This window comes from Phoca vitulina, unplaced genomic scaffold (assembly GCF_004348235.1).
Source record: "Phoca vitulina isolate PV1807 unplaced genomic scaffold, GSC_HSeal_1.0 scaffold10, whole genome shotgun sequence".
NCBI lineage: Eukaryota > Metazoa > Chordata > Mammalia > Carnivora > Phocidae > Phoca > Phoca vitulina.
Window position 1 is genome coordinate 18,827,891 of NW_022589713.1, and position 15,797 is coordinate 18,843,687.

General features: G+C 44.4%; 1 protein-coding gene across 2 annotated transcripts in view; it reads right to left on the minus strand.

Annotated features, from left to right (window-relative positions):
• Positions 1 to 573: 573 nt before the first annotated feature.
• ARMC8 (armadillo repeat containing 8) overlaps positions 574 to 15,797 on the minus strand; it is a 107,229-nt gene continuing 92,005 nt past the window's right edge. For both annotated transcript variants that reach the window (XM_032408633.1, XM_032408632.1), the window contains 4 exons: positions 15,037 to 15,132; positions 8,910 to 8,982; positions 7,406 to 7,499; positions 574 to 3,379 (listed from right to left, as the gene is read on the minus strand). In XM_032408633.1, the coding sequence (XP_032264524.1) occupies positions 3,346 to 3,379; positions 7,406 to 7,499; positions 8,910 to 8,982; positions 15,037 to 15,132 (297 nt within the window). In that variant the 3' untranslated portion in view covers positions 574 to 3,345. The remainder of the gene's footprint in view (positions 3,380 to 7,405; positions 7,500 to 8,909; positions 8,983 to 15,036; positions 15,133 to 15,797) is intronic.

Here is a 15,797-nt window from a genome sequence, read left to right on the forward strand (position 1 = left end):
GGGCGTAAACCAAAACTACCCTCATGCTGGAAATGGACACAGGCCTCTCTGCCCAACAATCAGGAGAAATGTGCAAAGGAGCAGGACTGGGGCAGCACCAGCCCCTATCCCAGGTGGCAAGGTGTTGGGATCTCCTCCTGTCAGCTCTCCATTAGAATCTGGGGTCAGTCTCCCATTTCCCAGGTCTCACTTTCATGTTTGCCCTGTGGCAAGGGAATTCCCTCCCCTGCCAACCACCTCACCACCCCCCACGCTCTCTCCCCAACCCCCACGCTCCAGGGTAGATGTCCTTGGCTTTCTGTTTCTAGGGAGGCCAAGAGGGAAGAGGTGCTTCTCTACATTTTAGAGATGGGGAGAAGGAGTGTGCAGTCCATGAAGAGCACCTGGGCATCCTTGCAAAGGGGAGCAGCGGCTTGTTGGGGCCACTGGTCATCCGCCAAATTCTGGGCCTGAGGCCAGTGAGTAGTGGCAGTGGAAGCGTGGTGTACGTAAGGGGCTGAGGAGAGGATGGAGGCAGTGGACACAACACTGGGGAGGTCCTGGTGGCTGGGAGTGGCCACCTGTAAAAGGTCTGCTAGACTTCAGGAGGCCAAGGAGAGGGGTTCCCAGACTGCTGCAGATGCCCCTATAGCACAGCTGTAACTACCAGAGGGCATTGGCCCCCACTCTGAAATGCAAAGTCACTCCCTGGCCTCTTATTCACCAAGAATCATAAGTTCCAAAAGCCGGGACACATTATCTTCCAATGTTTCCTAATGTTCTAGACATTCGGAAAACAGACTCCTTTTTAGAAGTTGCCATGATTTTTTTCTCGGCTTTTATTAGCATGTGTTAAAATCATATTATCCAAACACTACCAGAAGAACATGTATTGTTCTGCATAAAGTGCTTAAGGAAAAAAAAATGCAACTTATTAAATTGGACATTCTTTTCTAGTTCATAAATTTTGGGTTACAATCAGGGCACAAAAGGAGAAACAGAATGCAGTATTAGAGAGAGCGAGAAGCTTAGTGAAGGACTCGGGTGGAGACACAGACCACGCCCCATTCCTCCTACTTCCTTGCTGACTGAACACTGCACCTGCCTAAAGCAGCAAACAGCTTTGTTTTAATAAATACATTTTTCCTTCATTCAAATCAGAAAAGTTAATTATAGTAAAGCACTTTTTCTTTGACCATCTGTTTATAGCCACAGGCAAGATTTATCCACAGAGTTTAAGTGTGAAAGTGTTATTTCATTGGGCTTTCAGCTTTCTAATGCTATCTGGGTTCAAGATTGTCTCAGCAATTCATTATTGGTTTCCTTAATATTTACCTGGTATTTTTAAACACCAACTCTATAGTGTTTGTGTTACAAATGCCAACCAAGGATATTTTCTCAGTACTAGAAGTGTCAATGAGTGAGCCTAAATAAGGCTTTATTCCCAATAAACTCGATTCTCTTTAAACTGGCCTTCTCACATTAGCAATCTGATGGCCGCACAAAACCCAAGTCCCTGTTGTGACAGATTTTTAAATTGGTGATGTTCTGGAAAAAAAAAAAAAAAACAACTTGGAAATCTCTGTGTTTGGATCTTGGGTGGTCATGTTGAAAACAGGAAAAATTGCATTAAATACACTTAAAAACATTCATTTGCAATCAAACATATTTAAATCCTCCAAGGAAGGTGCAGGCTGGTGATGGGGTGGCCTCGGTGTGCGCAACCCCATCAGGAGTGGCTGGTAGGCTTGGGACTCTGCCAGTGGCACACACTCATGGCAAGCTTCTGCGCCACAGACCTCGATTCTGGGCCGCAATGCCTCTGAACTTCTGTTAGCAAAGGGAAAGGCAGGCTGGTTGTTCCTCCAAACAGTCAAGAGCAACCTCTGTGGAGTTCACCTTGAAGCTGCCCCAGAAGCTGGAGCCAGGTGCCAAGCTAAGGGCTGCAGAAGGGTGAAGGAGCACTGGCGGTACAAGAAGCCGTCTTCCATCCTCTGGGGAGAGTCCCTTTCCCTCGCTCAAACTTCAGTGCTTTGGGCTTCATGCAGGAAAAGATCTCAGCCACATGTCTTACTCAAATTTTGATCTCATTTTACAAAAGCACACTGAATAGCAGTCCTGAGTGACTAGTAGAATTTTAGCTGAGTATAGCTAAGAGAAAAACAGCTTTCTAAACTATCCTGTTCTTCGCTTCTCTCTACAGAGCAGTCTGTAGAGCATTCTTTAGTTTCACAGTGATATATGCTGTTTCAGGAAGCACAAGGTGATCGGACTTTGTTTCCAGGAAGTTATGACCTACTTTAGTTTGAGCATAAGGTTCCATGACTGGCTCTAAATCCTGCCAGATATCGCTACACCAGTGGCAGGATTTAGGGCCGTTGGGAGGCTCTTGGTGCCCAGTTCCTGCCAAGTGTAGCCTGCCAGAGTCAGGGCTGGGCTTTCACTATCAGTAGTTATATTTCCCCTTGATGGTTCAAAAATCCTATGGTGAATTTGTTGCCTCACTCCACTCCACCCTGTCCATCTGACTTGGAAGCCTGAGAGCTCATTGAATTAGGCTGAAAAGAGGCTCTGTACCTGCTGATATTGACGGCAGTAAGATGCTAGCTTACTATTTTGCACAGCACCATGTATCATGCCTGTTACTCCAGGCCAACTACAGCCAACCTTTTTTTTTGTTTGTTTGTTTTTTGTTTTTTTGTTTTTTTTTTTTTTTTATAAAGAAAATCTATGTAAGTTGAGGTTCAGAAATGCATATATTTTTTACTTACAAATATTCATCTGACCAAAATTCAACATAACCTTTATGGAACACTTAACAATTGTTTTGTTTTTAAAATAACATTTCATTCAAACTGTATATAATTCAGTAAAGTTTTTTATACAGCAAGCAATGCTTAAACCCTGGAAAATCTGTAGAAAAGAGATTTTCACACAAAATAAGAAAAGAAAAATTTGAGGTATCCCTCACACACACACACACACATCCATTCATTCTGACCCATGTGCACACACACGCACACACACCTATGTGTGCAGAGACACATTCATTCTCACTCACAAAGTGGCTGCAGCATAGGCAAAAAATTGTAGGTCCAAAGGAAAATGATTGATTGTTCTAATAAAGAGTCCAGGTAGCTCAGAAAAAAAAAACAAAACAAAACACAATAGTCCTCTGAGGAAATTACTACCTCAAAAAAATGTTCTCAAGATGAATTTGAGATCTAAGCCTACCAAATTGCTTTTGCAAAACAGCTCCCTGCAGTCCAAGGTGACTTGTGCAAATAGAAGGAATCAAATGAGGCTAGTTCCTGTACTTCCTTGAACAAGGACGGGGGATGCTTGCAGGTGCCCGGGGCGCTCCCATCACGCCAGGTACTGCTGCAGTGCCATTTTTGCCCTGAAATCACAAAGTTCCTGTTAGCCATCCTCTCTGAAGTGTAATTAAGGCAAAAATCCTGTGGCTCAAAGATGGTAATGGGGGGGGAGTCTAAAAAGATCCCCAAAGGGAATTGGGGTGAGCCCAGCTGGGCGAATACCATAAGGGGCAGAGATCTGTGGTCAGCAGATAACTTCAAACCCATGCTGGCTACATTCCTCTTCCTGAGGTTCTCTTAGGAAGGGCTGCTCTTGTCCTTCCACCTGCTGCAGTGACATTCTAGTTTCCCTTTGTCACTGGCATTTGGCCACGATGGGCCCGGAATTCTTTACTTTCTCCTACTGCCATGCAGGTTTTTAGCTGGTGCTGCAGGACACTGGGGAGGACACTTAGGATTCTGCGAAGCTAAGAGGAAAACTGACCCAGGGAGAGGCCTTCGGGTGTTGATTAGAAGGTGCAGGGGGGGCCTAGTGCTCACAACCCAAGACTGTCTCATGGTTCAAATGCCTTCAAATTGAGGAAGGAGGTTATAGTTTCATCTCATTCTTCTCATCATGCCTGCGGACACTGACCTGGCATAGGAGGTAGGTTGTTAGGGTGGTTGGGGAAGAAGACAGCTAGTTGGAGAAGAAGAGATGTAATGTCTCATGACAGCCACACAGGATGGGTGCATCCTGATCCTTGTAAAAGGGTCTTCCTTTGAGCTGGGACTGAGGAGGCCTCCTTGACTACTCCAATCATGAGCTTGGTAAAGGTTCTCAAGAGGCTACAATTGTGGGAATTAGGAAGTCAAGTTTTAGCAATGGTCTCCCCTGCTAGGTTATAGAAAGAAATGGCTAAAATGTTCAGTTACTACTAGCTGATGAAAGTAAGCCAAGGTAGACTGGGCATGCAATACGTTGGATGCAAGTGCAGTCTCTATAGTGAAGTAATGGGTATGACCTATGGTTTTAAAAGTGGATACTAAGGGAAATGTTCTTGCAATTATCTAAGACTATATAGTCCAATCCATCAAAATGGAAAGCCCCATACAGATGGTCTCCAAGTTATAAGTGAGTTGGGTTCTACAAGGTCATTTTCCTACAGAAACAAGCTTATGAATGATGCCACAGGCTACCTCTTAATGATCATCTACCTCACCGCACAGTCCCAAGACACTCTGAGCCTAAGGTGGAAAGGGCTGGTTGGCAATAGCTCCTCATCTGTAAGTGTTCGAAAGTCAAAGGATCACAAAGCCTTAAAGACAGAAGGAACCTGAGAGATGTCTTCTTTAGGTAACAGACTAAAGGTTTTGACTAAAATGAGAACTACCAATTCAGACTCCTTCTGAATCTTTCTCAGGGGCTATCTATGTTTGTTATATTAGACCTCAGAGACTGTAACCTTATTATCCTCCTGCTATCTCTTAATATCTAAGGAGTCTTTCAGATGGATGGTTCTTGAGGCAAGATCATCTTTCCTTTGATGGACTAGGTAGGGTAGCTCAAACCTTGATTCTTTTAACGCGGTTTAAGAACTGCTGAAAACTTATGTACCATACAAATATGGGGAAACAGCACCAGATAGATCTAAACCATTGTAGGCCAGGGCTGAAACCTATTGTACATCCTGCTAGTGAGGCCTCTTTTAACGTTCCAGGTCATCCTAGAAATGATTTCGAGCACAACTATTTTCATTTCTGGACGAACATGAGAAAAGAAACCCAGGGAACGATGTGGCCCTCAACCAGGAGAGACGGGCTGACCGAGCTCACCGCCTAAGTCAGCAGCCGCTACTACCACTATGGAGGTGGAGGCACGGGTGCCAGTCCTCAAAGTACAGCTCAAATCCAGCCTTCGGCGAGTGCCTGGCTTTCAGTTGCCTTTGATGGGACACTCAGCTGAGCAGCAGCCTTGGGCCGCAATTATTTGGGGGATTTGTCTTCTTTAACCCACTGGATGGCAAGCTTCAGGGAGGCAGGGGCCCAGCCTGCTCTGTGTGCTCCAGAGTCGGGCACAGCCATTCACTTAAGGAGCAATTACCAAGCGCCTTTTCCCTTCAGTGGGGCAGACAAGCAAGCTGACAGCCACGACACAGTGTGGTATGTCTTATGGGTGCTACAGGAGTCCCTGGCAGAAGGGGTCCCCTGACAAAGCCTAGGGTGGAGAATGGATCAGGCAAGATCTTCTGGAGAAGGTGACAACCTGATCTGAGTTGTGAAGGATAAATGGCCACTGTCCAGGCATTCTCTTCCCTTGCTTTCAGGACAACTGCTGTGCCTGGGTCTCTGCCTACTTCATTGGTTGTTCCTTCCTTTTCTTTGCTGGATCTTTTTCATTTACCCCTAAATGCTGGAGGGCTCCAGAGCATAGTCCTTAGCCTTCCTGTCTTCTTTCCTCTCTCTTTCTTTCCTTAGGTGACTTTATCCAGCTCCATGGCTTTATATACCCTCCTAGTTTATACCCTCAGCCCCATTATCCTGAGAAGTCCCTTGGATATCTAATAGCATCCAAAACTTGGCATGTCCAAACAAGAACCCTCACTTCTCCCTACCCCAACCTACTTCTCTTGTATTCCTCATTATCTTGGTAAATGGCAACACCCTATCCAGTTGCTCAAGCTAAAACTCTAGGCATTTTCCTTTCCTCTCTTTAATATCCTACATATTGAATCCCTGAGCAAATCCTGTTTTCTCTATCTTTAGATTAAATCCTGAATCTGACCACTTCTCAGTATTTCTACCACTGCCACCCTCATCTCTTACCTATAGGACTACAGTAGTCTTGAACTGCTCTCCCTGCTTCCGTTCTTGCCCAGGTGATTCTCTACAGAGCCACCAGAGTGATTTTATACAAATTCAAGTCAGATAGGGTCTCTTCTGCTCAAAACTCTCCAATGACTTCCTATTAAACTCTGAATAAAATCCAAAGTCCTGACTATGGCCGACAAAGTTTTCCACTTGCTCCCTGGTGTGCATTTATTACCACCCTGCCCCTCATTTATTTTTCTGCAGTTCCACTGGCCTTCCTGTTGTTTCCTGAACATGCCAACCTTGTTCCTGCCTCAGAGCCTTGCACTCACTGTCCCCTCTGCCTGGAATACTATTCATTGGAACATCTGCCTGGCAGACTATCTCATTTCATCCAGGTCTTCGATCAAATGTCACATCCTCAGAGAGGCCTTTACTGGCTAATCTATCTGAGAAGAAACTTTCTTACTCTTCATTCCTTCACCTTGCTATTTTTCTTCATAGTACATCTCATGACCTGCTATCATATTACACATTCATTTGTCTGTCTTTTGTACTAGAATGTAAGTTCCACGAGGGCAAGGACTTCATCAATTTTATTCATCATTATATCTCCAATGCCTAAAACAGTCCCTGGTAGAGGTTAGTGTTCAAAAAATATTTGCTGAATGAATGGGGAATTCAGAGGAGAGGGGACTGGGATGGCAAACCAGATGGAACAGAATGTGTAAATGCGTGAAGATGTGACACTGCAAGAGGGCAGGTGTGTCTGGAGGACAGGGTGGGGGAGCATGAAAGCAAGCTGTAGAGTGAAGGCTGTGGTAGGAGGAGTGTACACAGCCAGGAAGAACATTTTTGGCTATTTTGAGGGTAGAGGGATCTCTGATTATGATTTTTGCCTCTCCCAGTAAATGGTGAAGACAGGAACCCCTCAGTGGTCACTGCCATATTCTCAGCAGCCGGGCCAGGCTTACACAAGGCAGGCGCTCAGTGAGATCTTGAGATAATGGATGTTTTTATTATTGGCCTTCCTTTCTATTTTAATGTCAAGAGAATGATCCCTGGATCCTCTCCAGATACACACTAAGATGGCTCAGGCTCATGTTAACTCACAGTAAGATGAGAATCTTTAATAATTTGCTAATTATTAGTTTATTTCTTATTCAAAAGCCATACAGTTGGCTCATAGAAGATTAAGAAGGGAATTCAAGAATCTAAAAGATTTTAAGTTTGGCAACGTAAATTACTAAGCAAGCCAAACCCTTTCATAAAAGAATCCAACATACCCCAAAACAAGGTCCTTTTCCTTTGATACTCACTTGTCACAAAGGTTTGAATCTGGTGACTGACTCAGTTTGTGTAGAATATCTACGATGCCCATGTCTCGTAACTTATCCTGGCGTTCTTGTGAACCTAAGAGATTAAAGCTAACAGGTTACTGGGGACATGACCCAGGCAATTGCTCTCCTTGATGTACAATCAACAATCTAGAGCATTACCAAGGTCCTTTACTCCCCACCCTTCCATCCCCCTCATCCCCAATGAAGTTGGATTGCCTCATGCTTGGATCCTCTAACAACATTCTAACTGGTCTCTCTGCTCCTTGACCCTCTTTCTTGCAGTCCATCCTGGGTTCTGCTGATAGATTAATTTCTCCATGGACTATAGGGTCAAGGTCAGATTCCTCAGCCTGGCACAAGGCCCTCTGCCATTGGCCCCATCTTCATATCTTCTGTCTGGACATATCAAGTCAGGCTCTTCCTACTCCAGACAGGTCTTATTTTTCCTTCTGTTCTCTTCCACCCTCCTCTGACCTCCCAGCACTTCCTGCTGCCTCTTGTTTAGCATGTGGCAGTTCCAACTTCATACTGCTCTGTCCTATCTTCCAACTAGACTAGGACCTCCTTGAGGGTGGTGCTGTTTCCCTGGCACCTGGATGGTACTTGGTCTCTAGGCCTATATGTTGAATCCAATTTTTCCTCCTTCCACTTTGTTCTAGACACAGCTGCTGGGTAGAGTAATCCTCTTGGAGTCTTTCCTTCCCATGAAGAAAAGTGCCTGCAGTGACTCACTCATGCACTGATCTCCTCTAGACCCAGTGAACCAGAATCTCTAGGTGTAAAAACCATAAATCTGCATTTTAAAAAGTTCCCCAGGTGATTCTTATGCAATGAGCCCAGCACTGAGAACAACTGCTCTTCCATATTTGTTTGCTACATTGGAATCACCTGGGGAATTAAAAAAAACAAAAATAAAACTTATGCCTGCAACCCGCCTCCCAGAAATTCTGATTAAATTGGTCTGGTGCAAAAATCCTCAGGTGAGTCTAATATGCAGTCAAGATGGAGGACCTCTGATTCACAGACGCTACCTTATAGACTGGCTGCTTCACTAGTCACAGTGTATTTCTCATTTCTCACCAAGGCACCCTCTTCCTCACTAAGCTTATATGCCTGTAACCCTTACAAGTGTCCCTCTGCACACAATGAAAGACCAATCTGCCCATCCACTCCCACCTCTCATCTTCTTCAAGTACATCCCCATAACCTCCTCCTCAGCTCTCTCAAGGGCATGGACTGCCACTTATTTCTCTAGGGTCTCCTTTACCCCCATCCTCTGTAATCTCCTGCAGTGTTGACTTCAAGGTGGGGCTCAGTGTTAACTGTCCAGCCAACTCTGGCTAGTCCCATGGATTCTCATACCAAGGTTAACTTGAAGGAATGCTCAGGACCCACTGAGTGATGCCTGCATCTAGGATCTCAGGGGCATCTGCTACCTTCCCTCCCATAATTGTCCTCAAAACAGATCTCACCAATCTCTTACCTTCCTCTTCATTCCATATGAGGTTTGATATACAAAACATAGCGGCAAGCTGCAGTTTCACATGTGAATGACCCTATTTGATGCAGAAAAAGAAAAAATATGGAGGCAATCTGATTTGAGGAATTTTTTTGGTAACATACCATAGGCAATTCCAACAGGCTAAAAGTGTGAAGCAGGGCCCTCAAACTCAAATGTCTTGAGGGGTCACAAAGTTAGCACTAATGGGTAAATGGGTTGTGCTAAAGACAAGAGAGAGTGGTGGGAAATTTGGTAAACTGGGGAGTGAAGACTTGCCAAAAGATATTCACATTCAAATTTTAGAAACCCTCTGACAGGCCAAACAAAACACCTCTAGGGCTATAACTATAGTTTGCAATTTATCACTCTATCCATGCACACAAACTGGCATAGGACAGGTCTATGCTTTAGCCTTAGGCTATGCTTGATCTACATCAGGAAACATTCAGGTCACCAATGGCCAATAAATAGGATGAATGTGGCTTTGGTATTCAGCTATTGATTATCTGATTCAAATTACTCTTATTTGGGGGGGTTGTCCCCCAAAACCTGAGTCTTTACTTGATTCATCTAATGTTTCTACTATTGTTAAAGAGCCTCCTATTCTTCTGAAACACAATTCTTATTTTTCTTTATGTACTAAAAGTACAACCACTTTTGCTTAAGTTGGATCATTTAGCCATACGGAGTGCTTTCTCCAACACAACAGAGGACCCAATTGTAAAACAATCTCTATAGATGATTCTCCTATTGCTCAATTAAAAAAAAGTCCCCTGTACTTTTATTTTTTTTATTTTTATTTTTTTTAATTTTTTTTTTTAAAGATTTTATTTATTTGAGGCCAACAGACACATGAAAAAGTGTTCAATATCGCTCGGCATCAGGGAAATCCAAATCAAAACCTCAATGAGATACCACCTCACACCAGTCAGAATGGCTAAAATTAACAAGTCAGGAAATGACAGATGTTGGCGGGGATGCGGAGAAAGGGGAACCCTCCTACACTGTTGGTGGGAATGCAAGCTGGTGCAGCCACTCTGGAAAACAGTATGGAGGTTCCTCAAAAAGTTGAAAATAGAGCTACCATATGATCCAGCAATTGCACTACTGGGTATTTACCCCAAAGATACAAAAGTAGGGACCCGAAAGGCTACGTGCACCCCGATGTTTATAGCAGCAATGTCCACAATAGCCAAACTGTGGAAAGAGCCAAGATGTCCATCAACAGATGAATGGATAAAGAAGATGTGGTATATATATACAATGGAATATTATGCAGCCATCAAAAGGAATAAGATCTTGCCATTTGCAATGACGTGGATGGAAATGGAGGGTATTATGCTGAGCGAAATAAGTCAAACAGAGAAAGACATGTATCATATGACCTCACTGATATGAGGAATTCTTAATCTCAGGAAACAAACTGAGGGTTGCTGGAGTGGGGGGTGGGGTGGGAGGGATGGGGTGACTGGGTGATGGACACTGGGGAGGGTATGTGTTCTGGTGAGCGCTGTGAATTGTGCAAGAGTGTTGAATTTCAGATCTGTACCTCTGAAACAAATAATGCAATATATGTTAAGAAAGAAAAAAAGAAGAAGAAGAATGTAGCAGGAGGGGAAGAATGAAGGGGGGGAAATCGGAGGGGGAGAAGAACCATGAGAGACAATGGACTCTGAAAAACAAACTGAGGGTTCTAGAGGGGAGGGGGTTGGGAGGATGGGTTAGCCTGGTGATGGGTATTGAGGAGGGCACGTTCTGCATGGAGCACTGGGTGTTATGCACAAACAATGAATCATGGAACACTATATCTAAAACTAATGATGTAATGTATGGGGATTAACATAACAATAAAAAAAATTAAAAAAAAAAAAAAAAAAAGATTTTATTTATTTGACAGAGAGAGACACAGCGAGAGAGGAACACAAGCAGGGGGAGTGGGAGAGGGAGAAGCAGGCTTCCCGCTGAGCAGGGAGCCCGATGCGGGGCTCGATCCCAGGACCTGGGATCATGACCTGAGCCGAAGGCAGACGCCTAACGACTGAGCCACCCAGGCGCCCCTCCCCTGTACTTTTAAATAACATGCATTTCTAGGGAATTATCAGTGGCATAATATGCTCAACAGTTTCTTGGAGGATCAGATGGACTTATTTTGCCAAGTAGGACTATATTTCAACTACGCAGAGACAAGAAGTAGACGACATGGCTTTCTTCACTAGAATTCTATGGCTGGTGATTCTCTTTTCCTTTTACCTGCCAAGACTTTTAAAGAGATGCCCAGTTCGGGCTCCACAAAGACAAGACGGAACAAAATTTATCATTTGCTCTCAGCCTCAGGTCATGAATAGGGGGGATTTGTTGAATAAATGAACTTATACACAGTACAAAAATAAGTGTTTATACAATGTATAAGTTCATTCAATACATATTTTTTTGAGGAAACAAACTGCCGTGGAGAAAAGTGGAGAGTGGAGAGGTGGGAACATAATTTAGGTAGAGAGCACAGAAAAGATCTCTTTGAAGGAGGCAACACTTAAGCAGAGACTTAAAGGGTAGGAAGGTGCCAGCTGTGCAAAGAGCAAGGGCCTAGGGGCACTGAGAGGAAGGAAAAGTTCCTGAAAAGGTCTGAAGTACGAAGGAGCTGTAGAGCTCATGCATATTGAGAAGGTAAAGTGGAGCAACATTAGCTCAGGGAAGGAGGTGTGGCTAAACTGTGGGCCCTTCTGGGCCCTAGAGAAAGGACTTTAGATTTTGCTCTGAGTTGATAGGAAGCTCCTGAAGGATTTAAGCAGTGGAAAGTGAAGATCTGATTTACATTTCTAGAAGGTCACCCGGGCTGAAGGGATTGGATGACAGTGCGGAAGTGTCTAGGAGGCTATTATGGTCAACCAGGCATGAGATGCCATGGCTTGGTCCAGGGTGAGGGCAGCGGTGATAGAAAGAAGCAAACAGAATCCAGATCAGGTTTGGAGGAAGGGCTGACAGGACCTGCTGATAAATCGGATTAATGAGGTGAAAGAGCTGGAGAAATCATGATTGACTCCCAGGTTTGAGCAACAGGATAGATGGCAGAGCCACTGTACTGAGACAGGAAAGAACAGGAGAGAAGAAATTTAGGTTTAGGGGAGATATTTAAGAACTCATTTTTATTTTTATTTATTTATTTATTTATTTATTATTATTTTTAAAGATTTTATTTATTTGACGGAGAGAGACACAGTGAGAGAGGGAACACAAGCAGGGGGAGTGGGAGAGGGAGAAGCAGGCTTCCCGCGGAGCAGGGACCCAATGCGGGGCTCGATCCCAGGACCCTGGGACCATGACCTGAGCTGAAGGCAGATGCTTAACGACTGAGCCACCCAGGCGCCCCAAGAACTCATTTTTAAACATCAACTTCAGGAAGCATCAGACAGGTGCACGGAGATGTAAAGTAGGCAGGAGGATATAGGAGTCCAGAGTTCAGAAGACAAATCTGGAAGTATATCTTCCATGTGACCCTCTTACCTTGCTCCTCTACCCTCTACCCCCACTAAGAAAAGAACCAGCATCTGTAGAGCTGCAAGTACCATCATGAAAGCTTGTTGTCATGGCTTTTGAAGGCCAGTAACCATTATTGTGGTTGTGTTTTCTATTGATGATACTATGGAAAGTATAAATACTGTAATACCTATTCTATTTATCAAAACTGACTACTAGACCAGAACCCAGAAACCAAAAAAGCATATAGATGATAGTAAAAGGCATGGGAGTGGATGCGATTCTCCTAAACCAGTGGTTCTCAACTCTAGCTGTACATAAGAGCTGCCTGGGGAACTTTTATTTTTTTTTAAAGATTTTAATTTTTTAAAGATATTTATGTATGTATGTATGTATGTATGTATTTATTTATTTGAGAGAGACAGAGACAGTGACAGAAAGCACGAGTGGGGAGAAGAGGGAGAAGCAGGCTCCCTGTTGAGCAGGGAGCCTGACGTGGGGCCCGATCCCAGGACCCTGGGATCATGACCTGAGCTGAAGGCAGACGCTTAACCGACTTAGCCACCCAGGTGCTCCAAGATTTTAATTTTTTAAAGATTTATTTATTTGAGGGGGAGAGAGTGTGAGAGAATGAGTGGGAGGAGGGGAAAAGGGAGAGGGAGAAGCAGACTCCCTGCTGAGCAGGGAGCACGATGAGGGGCTCAATCACAGGACCCTGGGATCATGACCTGAGTTGAAGGCAGATGCTTATATGACTAAGCCACCCAGGCACCTTGCCTGGGGAACTTTTAAAAACCCTGATGCCCAGGCTATAACCCAGACCTATTAAATCAAAATCTTGAAAGGAAACGGACAATGCAACCATCTCTGAAAGCTCCCTGGAAAATGCCATTGTGCAACAAAGATCACAGACCTCAGGAGACCATGTAGGAGAGAAAAGAAGAGGGACTAGGGCTAAGCAGGGAGGGATAGTGTATTGAAAGCCAAGAGGAAGGAATGTTTCTAGGAGGAGGAAATGGTCAGCTGAGTTGAAGGCTGCTGTAAGTGAGGTGAGATTAGGAGAGAAAATGGTTCTTTGGATTTGGCATCCTGGAGGTCGCTGGAGACCTTAAGCAGAGATGTTTCAGTTGAGCGATGACAGTGGAGGCCAGATGAAATGGGTCAGAATGAATTTAAAGGTGAAGAAGGAGATAGCATGTGCAGAAGATGCTTTTAAGAAGTATGGCTATGAAAAGCAGCACAAAAATAGGTATATCTCAGTGGATATGGGAAATCAAGAGTAACTGTTAAAAGATTAGAGATGCTATGTAGATCTGGGATTGGAAAGATAAGGGAGTTCCTGGTTGAAGCAGTAAGGTTTTCATTCAACATTTACTGAACACATACTAAATGCCAGGCATCATCCAAGGTGACAGATATAAAAATGTACACAAAACACATGGAGCTTTGCCCTCATGGAACTTACACTCAGGCACACAAACACATGTGTATCACTATAATTGAGCTACTGCTCTGAAGGGAACAGAATGCAGTAACAAAGAATAACCCACATAGATAAGAGCCCACGAGGAAGTATCAGTTGAGCTCAGATCTGAGAGGTGAGAAGGCATGCCATGAAGGAGTGGGGGAGAAAAGTGTTCCAGGCAGATGAGCCAGCATGTGCAAAGGTCCCGAGGCAGGAAAGAACATGCATGGCCTTTCCACGGAACAGGAGGTCAATGTAATCCACAAAGGAAAGGGGAATGCCAGGATTTGGGACACGGATGAGTCAGGTCATGCAGGATTTCACAGGCCATCACAAGGGGGATATGGATGTTATTCAAGGTGCAAAAGGGAGCCACTAAAGGACTGTGGCTTCTATTCTCTTAACAAAACAAAAGGTGAGGTCACCACTAAGAGTGATGAGGGAGAGAAAAGGCTTAAACGAGGAGCTGACACCTCCTCATGGAGAAGGGAGGTGTCAGCTTGCTGGAGAATCACAAGGGGGTAGTAGGCGGTGCTGAGTACCCACAGGGGTTTTGTAAACAGGAAATTAACACGATACCAATCAGCCTGGTTCTGTGCCTTTCTCTGCAGTTGCTGACTCTGACAGGCAGGCAAAAAGAAGACAGGTTCACCCACAGCTGGGGTTTTGCTATGAGACACTGACAGAATTAAAATATTGCCAGGTTTGGCAATGGGCAGTTTCTGGTGATGACAAGATTCATGGGATGGCCGTGGCAGTAGGTGGCTTAGGTGTCTGCAAGTAGGTAGCAGTCTGTGTTTGCAAGCAAAGAGGTCAAAGAACAAGTGCCACAGATGCCAGAGGCTTAAGAGGTCATGCACATCGGAAAGAAGCCTTGAGAGGGAAGACAGGGATTTGGACGCCCTGAAAGAAAACCAAGAGCCGATGTCTTCGCTGATTAAGGAGGCAATCAGGAAACAACGAAGGTGGGGAGTGGGGTGATGAATGGGTGGTAGTACTGCCCAAATGGCACAAGCTTCAAGGCCTTCGTGTCTGTTTTTTTCTTCAGAATGAAAGAGAGTTCCCTGAATCTGTGACAGAGTAGTCTATTCTTTTTTAAAATCTCTGCACAATTTGTTTTGAGCCTCCTAATGCAGCTACTACAGAGCAGTGAAAGGGACAAAGGCCTACCATGTAATACTTGATTTTCTGCAGGATGTCATCATTGGTCATAATAAGTTCTTTTGCTGTTGTCCCATCTGCTATGTTGGCTAAGATGCACAGTGTCTGGAAAAGAACAAAGGGCCGGTGATCAGGAAAGCTCTGAAGTCCCCAGATGCAAGCTCTCTCAAGAACTTGGGTAATTTCCACCTGAAGTACATGGATTCTCACAGGTTCTACTCTGAATGCTCTGATTTCTTATCTCCTGACATTACCGCCAACAAAAGTAACCACACTTAACAAAAGTCCACCATAGGCAAAAGAGAACCCAAACATTTCAGTAGTTTCTTTTGGGGCATAAGCCATCACTGGGTAAAGGCAGCCATGTCTTACACACATCAAAGGGAAAATGTGAATTGTTATTATTTCATTTCTAAGAGAAGCTCTTGTTACTAACCCAACAATGTTTCTTCAAAAGCGTAGTCTCTTTGGTGGAAGCATCATAGGTGCTGCAACTTCCCTCCCTCCCCCTCCAAATACTTCTTGCTCCCAAGCTCATGACCTTCTGGGTGAAGGCCTGGACCCTGGTCCACTAGCCATGTGCATTTCAGGACTTCTTGACTTTTTAAAACCTGATTAGAGGAACAGAAAGGTAAGGAAAATGTGTGAAGCTTAGTCGAGCCTGGCCTAATGAGACTGGAGGGAGACCGTAACACTTGGCAGGACAGTGTAACTTGAAGATAATCACCACATTGGTACTGGAAGGACTTTCTTATCAGCTGTTGGGAATC